This window comes from Elephas maximus, chromosome 6 (genome assembly GCF_024166365.1).
Source record: "Elephas maximus indicus isolate mEleMax1 chromosome 6, mEleMax1 primary haplotype, whole genome shotgun sequence".
Classification (NCBI taxonomy): Eukaryota; Metazoa; Chordata; class Mammalia; order Proboscidea; family Elephantidae; genus Elephas; species Elephas maximus.
This window is the reverse complement of record NC_064824.1, coordinates 121,158,671-121,178,684: the sequence shown is the minus strand read 5'-3', so window position 1 is coordinate 121,178,684 and position 20,014 is coordinate 121,158,671. Positions and strand designations below refer to the sequence as shown.

The following is a 20,014-nucleotide window of genomic DNA, read 5'->3' as shown; positions in this document are numbered from 1 at the left end:
TAAGGTCTGAGGGAAGGAACTTGGTGCATTTCAGGTCTATAGATTCAAAGGACTGTTGCTTCCTGGTTTGGTGGCCACCATGAGAAGTTTTCTCTCGCTCTGTCTCTCTCTCTTCCTCTCCCTGTCTATCCTTTGAAAGGGCTAGGGGGTCAGGAGAAGATGCGTTCCAGGGCGGCGAGTTCGGAAGCCTCGTCCGTGTGCTGTGCGCTCCCAGCTGCTGCCCGGGCGGGGGCGTAGTAGCTGGGAGACAAGGTGAGCGCAGCCGACCGCAATGTCCCAAGCCCTGCTAGAGCTTCCTAATGTCTCCTTCCGGTCCCGGCCAGTGCGCCCAGGGCTCCGGCCAGATTGCTCCGGGCTAGGCCCTGGAGGTCCGCTCCTGCCCGCACCTGTTGCGCTGCATCGGCGTGGTTGGCTGCGCAGCCCTTCTAAGAGCGCTTCTAAAACTCAGGGGCCATCGGCCCTGGGCTCACTGGAGCCCTCAGGTCTCAGGCTCCCTTGCTGCTTCCGTCCCCGCCCCCACCTGCGCCGGATTAGCCGGGAGACCCCGGGTGTGAACAGTCGCCTCCCAGGCTTCTTTCTTCTTGCTCCTAGCGTCACCCCGCCCCCCACCCTTCCAGCTGACATCAACCACCGGGAGAAGGTCCCTGCAGAGCTTGAAGGGATTTAGGCGACGGCGGCTCAGGCACCCTGGCGGCTTGGAGTCGGAGAGAGGCCTGGCTACATCCAAGAGAAAGGCCTGGAAATAACCCTCCCCGCCCCACTTCCCGCCCACTGGAGGATCCGACCCACAGTCAAGGCTTTTTCTGTACCGATGAGCCCCCGAAACGCCCTGGGGCAGGAGTTCCAGAAGTGGTCATTTGCCTCCCCCCACGCCCCCCTCCAGGCAGCTAGGCAAAGCTAACAGACGCCCACTCTCCATCACCCCCACCCCCGCTCCCACCACGTTCCCTATCAATCTCCCCCAGCTTCTCTCCTCTCCCCCATCTCTGCCCAGGTCTGCCTTCCCCTCCCTTGTTAAGGCCCAGGCTCTCCCCAATACCTGTGCCCCGGCTCAGGCTCCCCAACCCTTACCGTCCATCATACACACATGGTTCTTTCACACACACGCGCGCGCGCACACACACGCACCATACACGCCAGCAGAATAGTTAACGACTTTCTTTTTTAAACTCAAACCCCCGTGGACTCTTACGGAGTTGGTTCGAACATTTTTTGATGATTAGAAGGATTTAATTTTTTACAAAACGCTTTTTGAGCTTTTTTTCTCTGGAGAATGGGGCTTTGGCATCTTTCTTGTTTCCGTAAAACTAGTTTTTTTCAGAACCAAACGGACCGCTATAGGAGATTCATTCTCTCACTCCTTCATTCCCTTTCAAAAACAATTTTACATCTCTCTTCTTCCTCTCCCTTCGTTTTCTTTCTCGATTCTTCCTTTTCTTCCCACAAACCATATGTTCTTGATCGACAGCCCGCGCACAAGTTCACTGGCCACCTCCCCCAGCTGCGTGGGCACGACGGGGACAGGCCACTGCAGATGGCCCTCGGTGCATTGCAATGCGGCGCCCCGACCCTCCTTCAGTCCCTACACCCGAACTCATCCCAACTGACTTTCCGCTGGGGGAGAAGGGCGGCGCCAAGGCTTTTGATAAATAACTGCGGGGGGCCTCATGATGGTAGCTGCAGCCCGCTCTGCGATTGCTTAAGCGAGCGTTCACCAATCTGGTATCATGCCATCTTGCTAAAAGGCGTGTGGTCAAGAACTCGGCGTTTTGACTTTCTACGCGGGAGAGTGGGACTGAGAGGCCTCGGAGATGTTTGCTCAGACCTCGGACTGCAACCCCAGAAAAACACCTGGGGCCGGGCGGCGGCGGCCTGGCACTTTTCTGCCAGGCCACGCCAGTAGCCTGAGCCTGGCCCTTCAGATGAGCCCCCCCACCCCACCACAAAGTCAGGCATATTATTTTGCATAGATCACAATTTCCTCTTAAGGCCTGTGTCCTCCTAGAAGTGAGGTCATCTCACATCTCATACGAAATCCGTAAGCCATGAAACTCTGGTGCCCGAAGTTCCGAAGTGCGGAGGCTACGTGCTGAAGGGTGTTCCACGACCAGACAGTTGCCACCCAGCCGTGGGCCAGCGCATCCAAGCGGGCGGGAGAGGGAGAGCCTGCAAGTGAACCCCGCCGAACTTCCCAGGCTTGCATAGTCAACCTGCAGGTATTTCACCTGAGATGGATCTGAAACTGGGGGGTTGGGGAGCCAGCGGCAACTTGTTCCCTCTCCGCCCCCTTTTTGTTGCCTAAATTATCCGAATATTGTCCTCAAGGCTTCAGTTTCGTTTTGCACGTGCACAGATAGCGCCGGTTGGAAGCTACACTCGTTCAAAAAATGCCGTAGAGACTCTCTGCGGCTTTTTGGGTGTTTCGTCAGGCTGGGGTAATTATGCTACCACTGTTTGGGTCCACAGGGCAGGGGCCCTGGGCACCCAAGCCCCAAAAGGGGGTTACTCCTTTGCCAATTAGCGCCAGTACCATAGCCCACAGGCTCCAGAAAGGGGAAGGGGCCTGGGTGGAGATGCCCTTCTTGCTGCGGGGAGTGGGGGGGTCGGTTGGGGGGGGGCTTTGGGTTCTAGAGAGACTTCAGAAAGAAGGGGCGACCCGAGCTTCAGAGATGGCGAAAAGGGGGCTGAAAAACTGAGCAGGGACACGTTCTTCACAACCAGTCCAGGGCTAGGGAAGGATGCGGCGACCTGTTGCACTCGGCCCTGCCCAATCCCAGGCTCCGGGGTTTGACCTGGCGGCAGGCGGGCACCCCAGCTTGCAGCCTCTGCTGACTTCGTGGTCCTGGACCTCTCGCTCAGACTTCGGGGACAAAGGCCCAGGGAATTCGGACTTCCGAGGTCTTTGGAAGTGGCCCGCAGCCTTTCCGGCCCAGCTTCCTCCAGCCGGGGTTGCCCATCCACCCCCCTCCGGGACCCCAGAGCCTGACCGGGTGTCGAATGGCTGAGCTAATCTTCTGGCTACAGAGAACCTCCAGCGCTTGGCCGGAGGGGAGGCTGGGAGGAGAGACAAGGGGTCGCCTCCGGACACCAGAGCTGCAGACACATCCTCCCTCTCTCTTTCTCTCTCGGTCTCCATTTGCACATTTTTAGAGCAAGTGACGACTAGTTTATGGTTGTGCATACTGGATCAGCACCCATGGGCTCTCGAGACCCAGTTCCACCAGCAGTACCTCAATTCAAGGGTAGCCCCCTCTCCCCGCGTTTACATTAGGGACGTGCACTCCGGGAGACCGAGTACGAGTGAGCAGCAAACTCGCCCCTTCACAGACCTGCCAGTTCCTGGGACAGAGAAAACGCGGCAGGAGACCGCGGGGTCGTGGCGCCGAGGGCCTTGAGACGAACCCTCGGCATAAAAACACAGGAGACCCACCAGCCCTGGACCCGCAGGTCTTTTGTAATACGATTTGATCCTGCGTTCGACTTCTCTCTCTCAACGATTACCTTTCCCAACATTTTCCGCTGACCCTAGAACGTGCTCTGTCTGGTCCTCTCAGAATTATGAAGACAGAAAACTTGGGAAACGTCCAGAGCTCTTGATTCTATCCCTGAGAAATGGCTTAGGAAATGAGGACGCAGAGTCTGGCGGCCCCCAAGTGCACAAAAACTTTTACATACAAGTTGAATCACTGTACGTAAAACCTGGTGTAGCGGGGCTTCATTCCTAGCAGCGTGCCTCTCCTTTGTACTATAAAGCACACGGGGCTCCCCCGGAGGTGGGTCGGGGGATAGACAGACATTTTCTGCTCTCCAGAGGCCTGGCTCGGCTCTTCTGAGCCTACAACGAGCCTTCTAACGCTGGGCCTAGTCGGGAGCTGCTTGCGTGCTCCACTTGCGAATGTATTTTTAAAGGGCCATTGAGCAGCTATACTTTTTTTTCTCTCTCTCCTCCAATCTTGCTTTCTGAGTTTGCCTTAATTAGGGGGTGGGGAAGTGGGGGTGGGAGCCCGAGTTCACGTAAAAACTGTCAAAGGGGGTGGGGGAAGGGAGGACAGAGAAAGAGACAGGGAGGGAGAGAGAGAGGTGGAGAACTCAGCGCAGGGAAAAAATTAGAAAATCGTAAAAGGCAAAGGGGGAACTTGAAGCCCAGAAGTCATTGTTTCCTTTATTTCAAAGGGAAAAACCTGCCCGATTCTCATCCTTTTGATTGATTAAGGCCCTGAATACCTCGCAGTCCTGGAGTGACAGTCCCTGAATAGACTCGGGCGAAGAAAGCGCAGTGCGGAGCGCGGGGCTGGCACTCGGGGGTGTAAAGGAGGCGAGTTCGCTGGCACTTACCAAGTTATAAATAAAAGGCCATGCACAATGGTACCTTCTCTGAGGACAGACAGTCTTTACAACACTCCTGGCGTCATATCCTGCTGGGGACACTTCAGCTCCTAGCCAAGTCTTTGCTCCTTTTATTTTTCCAGCAGTTTAGTCTGAATGCCATAATAAATTCCTGAGAACAAACGCTGCAGCCGGACAAAACTTTAACGTATAGACGTATCTCTGCCGACATATCGGGGATCTATACGTCGAGATTTAGAGCCCCGGCTTCGGAGAGTGGTTTTTTAAATCAAGAAGGAGAGACAGACCCTCCCCCAACAAGCGTCCTGGGGCCTAGACCTGTTCCCTAGGCTTCACAGTGCCACCACACCCCCAGACCCAGAAGACAAAAGAACTTTATCTTTACGCCCTGGAGTTCTCTTGAGAAAAGCCCCACAGGAAGGACCCGAGGCACAAGCCTAGGCCACGGGGCATTAACCAGAGAAGGTTCAACGGGTTTGGGGCCCTAATGGCTTCTTACTGGAATTGTGCCCCCTCCAGTGGCAGTAAACCAGGAGAAGAGAGAGCTAGGGAGAAAGAGAAAACAGACACATACAGAGACAGGTAGAGAGAATCGGAGACAGAAACACACAGACACAAAAAGGTAAATATAAAGTCAAGGAGAAAGACGCGAGAGCGACACACAGAACGTGACAGGGACAGAGAAACCCTCTCCATCCTCAGCGTTGCCCTCTCCCCCGGGTCGTCTCTTCGGTTTTCCACAGTCCACCCTTCTTTCTCAGGGAAGGGGCGCGGCTCAGGTCACTCCCGGGGCCGGCTGAGGCCTCGGCCCCGCCGAGGCTGGGAAGAGAAAGTGGCCGCCTTCGCCCAATCAGCGCTTGTCTCCGCCACTCAGGACGGTCTCGCCCTCGGCCAATCGCAGCTCAGGGCTCCTGACCAAGCTTTGGGTGAAAGAACTAATAAATGCTCCCGAGCCCGGCTCCCCGCACTCGGTGTCACGACGGGAGGAGACTAGGCGACTGCGCTCCCGCCCCGCCCCCTCCCCCGCTCGTCGCTGCGCTCCGAGCCCCCTCCCAGCACCCCCAGCCTCGGGGCCACTAGCCCAGACTCGCCCCAAACTTTTCCGCCCTGGGCTCGGGAGCCTGGACTCCGGGGCCTCCCCGCGGCCCCTTCTCGCGGATCCTTCTCGAGCCGGCGGACTTGGAGCGCACAGTCCACCCTATCCGCCTCGCCCCTCTAGTCTTTTTGGGGAGGAGCTCTCTGCGCTCGGGGGAGTTCCCGAGGGTCCCTCGTGCCACGCTCGCCTTTGCGTTCAGCGTCTGCACCTGGATTAATTGCCGAGCGGAGCTGCCCGCAGGATGACCACGCTGGCCGGCGCTGTGCCCAGGATGATGCGGCCCGGCCCTGGCCAGAATTACCCGCGCAGCGGCTTCCCGCTGGAAGGTAAGCCAGGGCCTCGGGCCGCCCGGAGCCCGGGCCTGGGACACGCCGCCCGCCCCACCGGGGGCTCAAACCACCGGCTCCTTCAGCGCGTCCAGGGAGCCCAGTCCTCGGGCACCCCCGCCTCAGGAGGCAACAGTCGGGGCCACGATTCCCGCGATTTTTGTCTGCAAACAGCGCACTGCTTTCGCAAACCCTCGCGGAGCCTGGCGGACAGGCCTGCACCCAGGCCCGGGCCACTTTTCCCCGTTGTTTTGGAAAGGCCGTGGCGGGGAAGGGGTGAGCCGGCTTCCGAGCACCAGAAAGCAACTACTACGCACTTTCTCAGCTCCAATGTGTCTCAGGACTGTTCCAGCTGCGCCTACATGTGCTAAACTTGTGTTACTTCTTGAAGAGTTTTCTTGCCGTGGGGGGAAAAGCTGTTGGGGTGGCTGACGCCAGCACCGTGATTGGAGTTTTTAGTATTAATTAATCAATTAAAGTTCCCTTTATCTCAAGTGGCATCTCACAGTTTTCGTAAGGACTTTGGGAAACTGCCCTGCAATCAGCCCGAAGCTTCTGGGAAGCCCCTGGAGGCAGGAAGCTTTGCGAGCAGAGCTTTCCAAACAGTTTGCGAGGTTGGGGCCGCCCAAGCCTGGGCGGCTGATCCCGCGGCGCCCTTCTCCTTCGGCGCAGAGTAGAATGTAGTACCCAGAGCTCCAGTGGGGGACCAGGGCGTCTGCGAACAGGCCCCGCTGCTCTCTGTCCTGAGGTGTAACAGGTGACGCGCGCTGCTCCCTGAGGCCTTCTCTCGGACCCTTTTTGACCCTTTGCTGTTTTCTTAGCCAGAAACCGCAAGGGCTGTCAACTAACCTAAGTCCTTTAGAAAAGGAGCGGCCCAGTGTGGCAGGGTTTGGTGGAGCTGAGCTGGAGAGGCCTGTGCCTGGGGCAGCTTCTCTCTGCAAGCAGGCTTTTTCTCGGGCAAGATTCATTCTGCGCCACCCACAGGCTTCCCCCAAACTGCCACCTCTCCTAGACCCAAAGGAAAAGCAGTTTCTCTGGGGCAAGTTAATTTACTTCTGTGGCTATCTTCATACAAGATTCCAAGAGCGTTGTTTACACCTGAATTACTTAATAATTTGCACAGATGTAACTGTGAGAGGGTGTTGTGGCCGAGAGCAGATGACAGCAGCTTCAGCGCTGGGGACTGTGACATGCAGATTGGCCTTCGGGCTGCTTTTCCTTTTCCCAAAGTGACTTTCCTCTTGCCGCTCTTGTCCCTTCTGTCCACAGTGTCCACCCCCCTGGGCCAGGGCCGCGTCAACCAGCTCGGCGGCGTCTTCATCAACGGCAGGCCCCTGCCCAACCACATCCGCCACAAGATCGTGGAGATGGCCCACCACGGCATCCGGCCCTGCGTAATCTCGCGCCAGCTGCGCGTGTCCCACGGCTGCGTCTCCAAGATCCTGTGCAGGTACCAGGAGACCGGCTCCATCCGCCCGGGCGCCATCGGCGGCAGCAAGCCCAAGGTGAGCGTGGAAGCCCGGCCCCGACGCCTCCGGCCTTCTGCGGGCTCCAGGGTTGGGAAAAAGTGGGCGGGAGACAAATAATGCCATATGAGGCTTTCCAAGGAGTTTTTTCTTTCTTTCTTTTTTTAAGCCCGAGAAGATGTACGTATGTGGGGAAACTCGCTGGCTGCCAGGGCCCATCGCTCAGAGATGAACGCTAAGCTAAAGTTTTGGCCTTTTTGCCAAGAGGAAATAGCGTGTTTTTTTTTTTAATGCCCTAGAACCCCCATCAAATTCTTTTAATAGATAACACCTAAGGCATGCCAGCTGCAGGTGCCCACCTGTTGACGATTTTTTTCCTCAAGTAGCCTTCCAGTGATCACCCGCTGCATCACCCTTTCCAAAACCAATCTGGGTTTTCTGAAGGCTTAGCGGTTGGATCGACAGCATTTCTCTTTCCACCGCAGCCCTAACCTCCCCCCCCCCCGCCCCGTCCAAACTGTATTCAAGGAGTCAAAACTAGGGTGTCTTTTTTTTTTTTTTTTTGTAATGAGAGGATTTTTTAAAGAGCAGTTTGGTGTAGTCTTCAAATTATTTTGGCTCCCTTTGTAAAATAAAAGCGTCACACTGTTGAGGGTGAGCGGAAGGGAACTACACAGAACCTGCCTTTTCTCCTGCATGCGGGGGAAAATCCAATATAATTTTTAGTTACCACAGGGCAAAATCAAGAGGAGGGTTATGGCCAACTGACGCCCTCCAACCCCCTTTCCCCTTTCTTCTATCCCGAACCCCTTCACAACCTGTCTGGGAACTCTGGAAACTCTTTTGGGGGGGCGGGGGAGGGAAGCCAGTCTCTCAAAGTGTCCATATTTGTTATCCGCTGAAATTTTTAGAAACCTAGATTCTCACCTGTTACTTATCACTCTGCTCTTTGCTTTAAGTGAAATCTTGGCTTTTTTGAAGAGGGACTAGTTGGAGAAACGAACTTGATTTTTCTGCCTCTCTTTCAAGCATTCCTTCTTTAGTTTCATTTTTGTGTGTTGATTCTGTGTAACGGGTTGCCTTGATTTCCAGGGATCAGAAAGTATTACGCCCCTCCTTCAGGTGTTATAACTGTTTTTTTTTTTTTTCTTACCTCGGTTGGCCGAGCTTTTCTGGGGACAGTGGAGGGGGCCCCAGGCCTCTCCGTATTGGGGTGATTTCCGGTGTGCCTCTTTTAAAAGTAAACCGCCCAGAAAGTTGGGGTCCTTTTGGTGACAAGGGGGACCTTCTCAGGGTATGCAGGAGGGAACACAGATCCAGGCAGGGAGGTGGTTGGATACCCGGTACCAACGCCTGCCGGCCTGTTCTCTTAAAGCAGGTGACAACGCCTGACGTGGAGAAGAAAATTGAGGAATACAAAAGAGAGAACCCGGGCATGTTCAGCTGGGAAATCCGTGACAAATTACTCAAGGACGCAGTCTGTGATCGAAACACGGTGCCCTCAGGTACCAGGCTCATAAACGTCGCCCCAGGCGCGCCGTCAGTCGCTATTACCAAGGCGGCTCGTCTGAGCCACATCGCCCCAGTTATCGATCCGGGCTATTGGGAGGCAGCCTCCCAGGCCCTGAAATACTTAAGAACCAACCGTTCTTGGTGTTTTAGGGAGGGAGGGATTAGCAGTTTGGTCTGGGGGGTGGTGGTGGTGGTGAGAGACCTCCACCGAGGGCTCCCCAAAGAGGGTTTCTGTCAAAGGGACCTGGCAGGAAACGCGAGGCGGAGGCCAAGAGTTTATTAATATTGATGTTCCCTTTTAAAGAGAAACGAATGTTTCGGTAACCCCACCCGAAGGGAGCCGAGGCCATGCCAGCCGAGCCTCTGAAGTTTGCGCGAAGGAGGGGGCGCTTCAGCCACAGCCCCGAGTTTTTCCTGAGCGCCCTGAGGCCCATCCCGCCCGGCCTACCCGCCCCCTGCAGCCTGGGGGAGGCGGAGGAGAAGAGGGGCCAGCGCGAGGGCACGCGGAAGAGTTTGTTTTTAATTAAAAAGAAACTCCGTTTTTCCCCCTGCGAGAACGAGATATTTCAGAGCATGGGTTTGTTTACCAGACTAGAATCTGGAAAAAATAAATGGGGGAGAGTGCGTTTTCTTTTGATTTTACAATAGGAGACGATTCTGGAGTTGAAATGGAAACTCTTTATGGCCTCGAAAATGAAAAAAATTTGGGTTGCAGGGCTCAGGTCCACTGTGGTTCTGCTCCCTCAACGGGAACACGGGGCCCAATGCCTTCAGGAGAGGGTGGGTGCAGGGTGGGCTAGCGGGAGAATTCCCCAAGATTGGTGATTTAGAGCCCCGTCCATAGAGCCGAGAAGGGAAGCACTTCCTGCTGGGGAGAGGGGGACAGAGCTGGCGTTTTCCCGCCTGAACTTGGAGGGGCGGCTTTCCCAGGCTCCCAGAGGCCGGTCATGCGGGGAGGGGGGTGAGTGGGAGGGCGAGGGGGTGCCCGAGTGAAGGGACGCCAGAACCGAGCTGTGCCGGCAGCGGTTCTCGCAGGGGGCCGGGTCTGGGTACTGGGGGGCTCTTCTCTGCACAGCCCCGCGCGTCTCAACCGTGTGCGCCCCCTCGCCCACCCCTCCCGCCCCCAGTGAGCTCCATCAGCCGCATCCTGAGGAGTAAATTTGGGAAAGGCGAAGAGGAGGAGGCTGACCTGGAGAGGAAGGAGGCGGAGGAGAGCGAGAAGAAGGCGAAACACAGCATCGACGGCATCCTGAGTGAGCGAGGTAAGCAGCACCCACGGGCCTCGCGCAGGGCCTGAGTCCGCGGACTGCAGCGCCCTGACGCTGAGGCGCCTAAGGGCGACCCAGCCCGGGTTCGGGCCAGGGTCCCACCTCGCTCACAGCCAAGCATCAGAGCGACAGCATGCGAATGACAACCCGGAGAAACACTTGCAATTAAACAAAAATCTTCTCTATGCTGTTTCGTTTCTCCATTTTGTAAACCTTTCTTCTACCCCATTCCCAGCTCGCGGGTGTCTAGAATGTGAGTTACTCCCTCTTGTCTCTGAGCGGTGGGGGAGGCTTTGGGGCAGAGGCTCCCAGGACTCCAGAAGTTGAAACAGCTTTTGCTTCTGTGTCCTCAGGAAAGGCCCGAGTCTCTAGAGAGTTTTCCACATGTGACAGGAGAGAGTGAGAGACAACTCTTTTGGGCAGTGGGCCTGGATGGTTTCACCACATTGGCTGCCTCATAAATGTGTGCAGTGTCTGTGCCTTGGCTGTTTTTTTTTTTTTTTTTCCTTCTTAATTTTCAACCGGTTTTCAGTTGTGTAGAGGTTTGACCTGTTTGTATCTGGGAACCAAAAGCAGCCCAAGCTCTCGGTTACAAACCAAGGGGATCTGCCTTGGATTTCTGGGCCTGCAGCGCTGGCCCCTTCCTCTGCCCAGGGGTGCTGACCAGCTGCTCTTTGTTGGCTTGGGCCTGTCAGCACCAAGAGAAACCCCCCCCCCCATCTCCTGCCCCAGCCAGAAGTGCAACTTTCTTCCCCTGTACCTGCTGCGGGTCATCCTCAGACACTAATTTAGAGGTACCAAGAAAAAAAAAAAAAAAAAGACAATCTTGTCAGTTTTGGAGTTGGATGGGGAGTGGAACACTGCAGGGGGAGAGGGGAATTGCATCTCAGCGCCTTTGGCCTTGGGCACGGTTGCACCTCCTTAAACTCAAGGGGCCTGGAGTCACCTGGTGCCCCCCTGTTCTCTCGCCCAGGAGGTGGACTTCTCTGGGCTGGTTTGAATTTGTGAGTTGCCCTGGAGGGCACTCCTGTCCTGGATTCGGCCTGAAGAAGCAGGTGGCTCTCCAACTTCACTTTTGCCAAGATCCTGGTGGGCTTGGGTGCCTGGAGGTGCCCATGACAACCAGCTGGGTCTGTGATCTCACCTGTTGGTATTCAGGGTGGGGCTGGTTGCCTCTTTTACCTGTAGTTCCTAGCCCCGGGGCAGGTCTCTGGCCCCTCAAAGTAGCTGCTTTACAAACCAGTGCAAAATCTGCACATCACTTGTAAGGGACGTTTAGATTTGGATGTTCCAAATCTGAATGAACAGAAGTGTAGATGCTCAGGCTTGCTCCTGCTGGCCAGAAAAGATGCCAAGAACCAAGGCAGGTTGAGTATGGAGATACATATGCTGTTGCTTCCCTCCCTGGACTTGGCGTAGGCCCTTCTTTTTTTTTTTTTTTTTCTTCTTTTTGGAGAGGTGTGCTTCTGCCCTGGTCTCTGAGAAGAGACCCTGGCTGTTATTGCAGAACTCAACGCAGCAGAGGAGCGCTGGGTGGGAGGAATGCAAGAAGCCAGCCAGCGAACCCCAAATCAAACAGGCCCCTGTGGGCAGCCGGGCAAGGGGCAGAGAGCAGTCGGAGGGGCTCCCAGCCAATGGCTTGGCTACTTGTTGCTGGAGGCACCGGCGCGGGCTGATCAGCCGCTCCCTTGGAGCACAGGCAATCGAGGCCGAGGAGACAAAACACCCCAAATGAGCTGGTCAAACATTTGTACAACTTTTCCAGCTTTTACAAAGAAGGCCTTCTCTACACAATCTACACTTGGAGATGAACTTGGGAGACAAAGCCTGGAGAGTCCATTGAAACTCACACTTTAGCTTGGCCCAGACAAAGCTCCGGCTCGAAGCAGCTTGATGTGAACAAAGGAAGGCAACCTTTTTATAATTCAAGGAGAAAAGAAGAGAAAACAGCTCCACAAAGGCCTGAGAATAGACATTATGGGCTTGCAATGAGGGATGAATTATTCAATGAGCCCCAATAGCTGCTGTGCCAGAAAGTTTTATGGACTCTCCAGTGTGGAAAAAGTGGCCATTTCACCTACAAAATGTTTCTAGTTTTTTGGGCCGTCTAGCTGGGCCGGCTGCCATTCAAGGGCAATTGCTACCATTTTTAAAAATCAGAGTATTTTTCCCAGCAGGGGCTGTGCTGTTGAAAACACGCACATTCCCTCTGCCCCCTGAAAGGCTGAAGCCTAATTTAATTTGGGGTTGTCAAGGCAGATGCAGACTTGGTCTCTTCAGCACCTCTAGTTTCCTTTCCAGATAAGCCCTGGAGGGCAAGGGGGGCCCAGAGAAGGACAGAGTGAGGTCTGGTTTGAAGGAAAGGTCTAGAAACCTCAAAAATTTCCCTCTGGTGTTTGGGTATCAAACGTTGTAGGCTGCCCCGCTTGGAAAATACGGTGGACGTTGATAAGGGGCTCTGTGCGCCCGGACGGAGGAGGCGGAGGAGAGGTGGAGGAGGCGGAGGTTGGCCGAGGACCGATTCGCTACCTTACCCGCCTGGCAGGCGCTACTGAGACTGCCTTTCCAGGGGCGTTTTTAGCCTGAGGTGTGCTTGGCAGACACTAGGACACAGAAAGAGGCACCACACAAGCCAGCTCCTCTCATCCTTCTGTCTGGGGCCTTGCCCTATCTCCTAGATGGCCCCTTTCACCTTACCAACTTTCCCTTGTTCCTTGTCCACTCTGCGAATAGCGCAGCGTCCTGGCCGGGTGCGCTTTAGCCCTTCCGCCCTGGCGCGCACTAGGCGCCATGCGTCCGTGCGGGGCCGATTCTTTCAGGTCCCTGGCCTGGGTAGGAGGAGAAGGTTGGGTGGCTAAGGAGCACCCCACCTCCCGCTCCCGCTCCCGCCCCTGGCTCGCGCCGAGGGCGGAGCGGGCGGAGCGGGCGCAGCCGGAGAACCCCAGCCCTGGTCGTGGCATCAGGGGCAGTGTGCACAGCCCGCGCTGCGGCCGCTCAATGGGCGCCTCTGTTCCTCCCCCGGCACGGCGGAGCGGGCCCGCGGGCGCCGCCACAATAGCCCGGGCCCCCACTCCGCGCCCTGCGCCAAAGCGCCGCGCCGCCCCCTCCCCTGCGCTCGGCCGGCTCACAGCTTAGCTCGCCGGGCTGCAGCCGACTCAATTGCCTCCTTTATGTCCTTCTCACTTTCATCTAGACACTGCCCGCCTCCCCCCTTCTTCTCCTTTTTTTTCCTCCCTTGCCTGAGGCTCACATTAGTGAAATTTCTGCAACCTCCCCCTATTTTTTTTTTCTTCTTATTTTAGAGAAAGCCCTTAACACAAAAGCGGTGACTAATCAATAGGAACGGGTCCTTCATCTCCTCCTCCTCCTTCTCCTCCTCCTCCAGCAGGGTGACGCTTTTCCTGTTTGTGAGTTTTGGGAAACATTTTTGCTTTGTGCTGTAATGGAATTAGAGGACAGATGAGAACTGTATAGTGGACACGCGACGGCGGGACTCACGCTTAAATATTTAGATGCAACGTTACAATTACTGACTTGTTGTCCCGGCTTTGAAGTGGCAGCTCGGGAGGGCAGGGGGAGAGAGGCCAGATTGCCAAACTGATGTTTTGATTGGGGCTGGAGATAGACTTTCCCTCCTTTTTAAATCACAAGTGAGGGCGGGAAGTTTGCAACAATTTCAGAGATTGAGCTGAGAGACCCAAGCAATGGTCGAAGGAGGGATTGTATTGCTTTCCTGTTTTCTCTCTTCCTACTTGAACGTTTAAGAAAAAAACAGGGCTGCTTTTTCATTTGACAAAGTAAAAGTGACCAAAGTTGGGTTGAGTCCTGATTTGTTTGTAAACTTGTGGGGTTTTGTGACTTCCACTTTTCATAGGCTAGGGCAGTTAAACAAACGCAGACAAGTCGTAAAGGTCCTTGCAGTATTTCACTTCCAGTGAAATCAAGAAAAAGCGGACTTTATCATTAATAGGAGCGCTACTGAAATAGAAGGAAATGGAAGGCCGTCGCCTGCCTCCCAGTTAGCGGGGGAAGAGGGAAGGACATTTTTTTGGGAGGGGGGGTTAAGAATTGAGCTCGTACTGAGTTTCTTGCTGAAACAACGGCGAAGGAACGACGGCACTGGGATAGTCGCCCTTTCTTTTTGGCTTGTTCCGTTTGTTTCATTGCCTGCTTAGTTATTGCATCCTTTCTAGCCTTATTGAAAGCATGCAGATTTTCTAATTAATGCTTGGAATTGTAGGTTAATTTTGGGGTTGGATTTGATTGTTGATAGCACTCCAGCGGGGGATGTAGGGGTCTCAAGTGCGTAATAATTACAGAGCGATCATTTAAGAGCCCCCAGGGCTGAGCCATAAAACCCATCGGGCAGTGAGGCAGAACCTACAAGTGCGCCTGCAGAAATCAATCACGTGAATAGGAGTGTTGTCGCTAAACCCACTTTTAACATTCATGAATACATATATTTTGAAGGGAAAAAAAAATCCTTCCTAAACACGAGGTTAGATGTTCAAGTTGTACATAGGTAAATAGCCAATGCAACTAAGCAGCTGCCCTGGCAATAACAACAAACAAATGGTGAGAGAGAAGAATTTGGCCAGGACTGGGGCTGAGAAGGTTCAGTTTATCTGGGGTCTATGACAGGTAACTTATTTATGTGCGGGTAAATAAAGATTAAGGAACCATTAAGGATGTACATATATAACTAACAAGACACTAAAAGGCAATTAAGCAGTCAGTTGAATGTCTTATCTCACTGGCTGCTCTGGGGTTGTTTTACAACTACGAATTAAAATCTGAAAAGGAAGTTTTCAGCAGCTCTGGCCAAATATTGATTAAGTAGCTGTTTGTTGATACCATTGTTACGTATTAAAAGGCGGGGAGGGGGGACCTCAGTGGCTATTTTCTGTTGTGAGGGATTCTTAACCACAGAGATCAAAGCTGGATCATTTCAATTTATCTGTCTTGGAAAATCCTCCTTTTCCTCAGAAACCTCTAAGGAAGAACTGACCAAATTCTCTTTAGGAAAGAGGAACTAAAACCAGTTACATGTCTTACATTTGTAGAGCAGAGACTCATGGGGTGTTTTTAATTATCCTATGGTGATTTCTTGTTTAGAACTGAAGCTACAATGGTGAATTTATCATCAAATAGATTCTCATTTTGTGGGTAAGGGGGAGACAGGGGAGCTACTAACTGCATGTCACTGAGGTTCTAAAAATGGGTGCTTCGATAAAGTTGTCTTCCAAGATGCAATGTTGTAAAGAAATGATGTGGCTTTTTACGTAAAACTAGGTGGGGAATAATTAAATACACAGGAAGAAGGGAATTCTATTGGTTACATTTCTCTACATGTGTTTCTATAATTTTTGTGTTTATAGATGGTTAGATGATTCTTGTGTATATTTTTAATCCCCTGTAATATAGGAGTAGATATGTGTTCGTTTGAGTCTGTAGTTTGTGCATTGTTAGAGTTTATTTATAAGTCGATCACTATGAATTATGCTGGCAGTCAGCTCTACCAAGTTGCACAAAATAAAGGTTTGCTTGTCTTATGGAGTACATTTTCTAGCGTCACCAGAATTTGAAGTAACAGCACAGCCTCCCGATTCATACTCAGTGCAGCTGTTGAATGCTAAGAGAAATGTTTTCCTGAATCATTTTATGACTTTTTTGACTGCTGATTTTTAGAACTATTAGATTAAGAAAAAAAAACTTTTTTTTTTTTTGGTTTTAAAACTTAATATATTTGGGTAGGTTTTTATTTTGAGAGCTGAAATTCCTGTAAGGGCTCCTTTTGGAAATATCATCTCTGTGCTTAATTCACAAATTCCAACAAATCACTCTGAGATTGTGAAATTTATGCCAGATTCAGGCTTTGGGTATTCAACTGTGCATCCCGGTCTGTCTGTGTGGGGGATTTTCTGAATCCCCTTCTCTGACTGTGCTCATTTCAGTCTTCAATAATTGTGCATAGGGTATTATGTTTATTTTTAGTGTTATTATTTACATTTTTTGTTTACTCTTGAATGAGATGAATCTTGACATGCAGAATTTAAATGTCTTGAAATACATACTAAATATCCATTAGTGAGTATTTCTAATATTTTCTATTATAACCACCCCCACCCCACCAATCAATTAGTAATCCACCTATATGCAAATGCCCTGTATGTAAAATATTCGTTGTTGTTAGGTTCTGTTGAGTCAGTTGCAACTCAAAGTGACCCTGTAGGACAGGGTAGAATTGCCCCATCAGGGTTTCCAAGAAGCAGCTGGTGGGTTCGAACCGCCAACCTTTTGGTTAGCAGCTGAGCTCTTAACCACTGTGCTATCAGGGCTCCTGGTGGAGCATTTAGTGCCCTTCATTTCAGTATAGACCAGCTGCCTGAAATAGATTAGGCCTGAAGTTAGAGTCAGCTGAGAACTTTAGAACTGGTTCCCCTGTCCTGGGTCCAGGTCCAGCATTAGAGAGTTCTTTGTTGCAGATTTCACATGTGTGTGTATATTTCACATACCCGTAGAATTAAAGTGAGTTTTCCGCCTTGGGTATCAGGCTGTGTGTTCATATACTGCCAAGGGGACAGCAGATTCCAGCTTCAGTTGGGCCTGATCTTAGTACCAGGACAAACTTGCTGTCCTAAGAGCTGTTTGTCTTTAGCTCAGGAACTGTGATCTTGAAGGGCACAGGGAAAGTGAGGAGATATTTTGAAGTGGCCCTTCTCCTGGAAGAGGCACCCCAAAGGGGAAGCAGAAGGCACCCCCTGTGGCTATCTCCTGTCTCTTGGGAAAGATTCCTGCCCCCACCCCCACTCTTTCATGTTAGTTCATGGTCAAGTGTGGCACCACTCAGCGTTCAGCTTCACCTTGCAGTGTTGGACTTGAACATGGAGTTCCAGTATCATTGTGAGTTTTTGCCAGAATCAGAGCATCTCTCCTTTAAGAAAACTTTCCCCTAAATTATCTGTGTTTGTTGGGATTATGCTCCCAAATGAACAGAATACATACAATTTCTAATTTTTATATATCAGGGCATGTACAGTTATCAAAAATGCCCATTAACATTTCTATTCAAGAGAGGTGGGTTAGAAGATACAAAAAATATAGAATGTAGTTGTTGAAGGCATTTATGGAACCATAGATTTTATGAATTCTCACATTCTGTGCCTGTTTTCCTTCCTTGCTGACAAAAGCTAAGACTAACAAGTAATTCCTGCAATGTAAGAGGCACTTCTCTTTTAAAAAGAAGTTGCATTTTAATAAGAAACGATGGTGTGAAGTTCAGAATTTTACTGTGATGCATATTTCTTCTAGAAAGTCTGAGAAACAGCTTTATCTTGTACATTGCAAAGAGCAAAGTTTGTAGCATTTTCCCTTTGGTTGCAAGATTTCAAATAAACAAAAACCTCTAAAAACTTCTCTTTGGGGCGAAGCAACTTGATCAAAATAATGTGAATTTTTATGTCATCCTTCTTACCGTAGTAGTTAGGGAAATGATCCTTTCCCAGTAAAACCAGAATATCTAAAACTCACCATGGTCAATGGCAAACTAGCTATTTGTCTCCTTAAGCCCATTTAGTGATTTCTTGGCTCTGACACACTTTTGTCTGGCCGGATTTACTGCCTCTACAATAGTATATTAATATAAACTCTCAATTCTAGGAAGCAATTTCCCATTCATTTATCCTGGATCTAATTCCAATGGATTCCATCTTAAAATAGTTGATTTAAAATGCTTTGTGACAGGACGGGAGATTCTTTCTGACTGACCAACCTAGGATTGAGGACGAGGAAACACCACTGATTCTTAGCAGTAACGAATGTCCAGGATCATTTTGAAAATTCAAATAGTATACTTTTATGGGGGTGTAAATGTAGATTAAAACATTTTTTATAATTCTATGGTAGGCATATTTCTGGAAATAACTAGAGAATTAAATACACTTGGTCTTATGTCATTGGATGGAAACAATAAGTAAGTTAGGGTAGAATAGTTAGAAAAGAAAGCCAGTTGGTATACAGTAACGTGGAGTTGGTTTAGTTTTTTGTGTACTTTCATAGTAAATGCTTTAGTCATATAGATGTTTGCATTTTGAACACAAAGCCTTCGTTTATATCTTGTGATTTTTACAGTTAAACAAACATGCCAAAGTACAGCCACTGTACCCCTCATCTCTTTGGCAAACCCTGTATGGCGCAAGGAGCCCTGATGGCACAACGGTTAGGTACTCTGCTATTAACAGAAAGGTTGGTGGTTTGAACCTACCCAGCAGCTCCATGGGAGAAAGACCTGGCGAGATTACAGCCAAGAAAACCCTATGGGGTAGTTCTACTCTGTCACATGGGATCATTCTGAGTAAATGGCACCTAACAACAATAGTTGGAGCCCTGGCCGCATAGTGGTTAAGAGCTCGGCTTCTAACCAAAAGGTCGGCAGTTCATATCCACCAGCCACTCCTTGGAAGCCCTATGGGGCAGTTCTCCTCTGTCCAATAGGGTTGCTATGCGTTGGAACCGACTCAACAGCACCTAACAAGAACAGTACGGGCATAGCCCACTTAATCTATTAACATGTACTGGGGCATTGCTTGGGGGGTGTTAATATCCTCTTTGTTTCCTTTAGAGGGTCTATCTTTTTAAAAACATTTTATTTTGAAGTAATTATAGACTTATAGGGCCTATCTATATCTTTTTTTTATCTATAAATATCTATTTAAAAATTTCCCAGTATCCAAATATGTTGTCGTGATTAAGAAAACCTTGGCCAAAGGGTGTGTGAGTGTGTATGTGTGTGTATTTCAAGTATCATGTTTGAGCTTCATCTGAACTAAAAAAAAAATAATTAGTCCAATTCACTTTATGATCAGAAAAGCAACAGGCTGCTACTTTCTGTATCCCCACTTGGCCAGTTTCCTGAGTGAGGTTCACTTAAGGCAATCGAGTTCTTCTTGTCTGTTTTGATTTAAACATACCCTAAAGCCCCCTTTTCACGTCTTTGCCTTATAAGAGCACAGTACCCAGGGAAAAAGTGGCCGGCTCTTGTATCACCAGCTTTTCTCAGAAACTGAGACCAAGCATATATAAAGTGTGAACTTATACTTTTGACATTTGTAAAATGGGCTGCATCATACCAACTTTCCAGGGTACTATGAGCATAAAATGCAGCAATGCCTGTTATGCCCAGATTACACCTGTCATAGCAAAACTCAAACTCTTAACAACAACAACAAAAAAGACTCTGAATAAGTAGAAAGTGACCAGCTACAAACTGGCAGATGGGCTCTGCCCACGGGCCAATAAAAGCTTAATTCAGGGCTTGGAAGCAACAATGAAGACCAATATGCATACACACACACATAGACACAGACACACACAAACACACGATCTACTTTTGCCAGGTGAAAAAAAAAATTGAGCTTCTAAGCAACTATTTAATGCACAAGTGTTTATTGATTTTCTAGATATGAAAAACAAAATTCTAAAAAGATCCACTGAGATGTATAAAAACATTTTTTAATTACTCTCCCCACCTCTCCACCCCCTCAGCTCCAGAAAGGCTACTTTTCTCTCTCAGATGAAAACTTAAAAAAAAAAAAAAAAAACAACTGTTAAATCAAACTGTTCTTTTTTTTTTGCATCGTTCGTTTTTCTGGCTCAGAGAATGCCACACGAGTTGCCTGTTGAAAATGGGCCTTATAATACTTTCTTACTTTTTTCAGTTCTGTTGCATTCCTTCATGTTGTGGCATCCTTTTAGTACAATTTCTCATTTCGTCCCGTCTTCAGCGGGCGTCACTGTTCTTAAATGTCTTCACAGCTCCGCTCGTGAGGTGGTGTACCTGATTCTGTGTACGTGATTCTTCCCAAGTCCCTCTCCTTCACAAGTGGAGCTCAGAAATGGGAAGGAAACCTTCCCAAGTAGCACTCTGTAAATTGGAGTATACACTTGAATGACCTTCCTGTTTGGTTCTTCCCTCCATCTGGTCCCGAAGGGGTGGGGACT

The 20,014-nt window shown here is 50.6% G+C and overlaps 1 protein-coding gene across 2 annotated transcripts in view; it reads left to right on the top strand.

Annotated features, from left to right (window-relative positions):
* The first annotated feature begins 5,684 nt into the window (after window positions 1-5,684).
* PAX3 (paired box 3) overlaps window positions 5,685-20,014 on the top strand; it is a 101,544-nt gene continuing 87,214 nt past the window's right edge. The window contains exons 1-4 of one of the 2 annotated variants that reach the window (XM_049889005.1): window positions 5,685-5,769; window positions 7,039-7,274; window positions 8,611-8,740; window positions 9,875-10,009. In XM_049889005.1, coding sequence (XP_049744962.1) covers window positions 5,685-5,769; window positions 7,039-7,274; window positions 8,611-8,740; window positions 9,875-10,009 — 586 coding nt within the window. The remainder of the gene's footprint in view (window positions 5,770-7,038; window positions 7,275-8,610; window positions 8,741-9,874; window positions 10,010-20,014) is intronic. The other variant, XM_049889006.1, reaches the window with a different exon arrangement.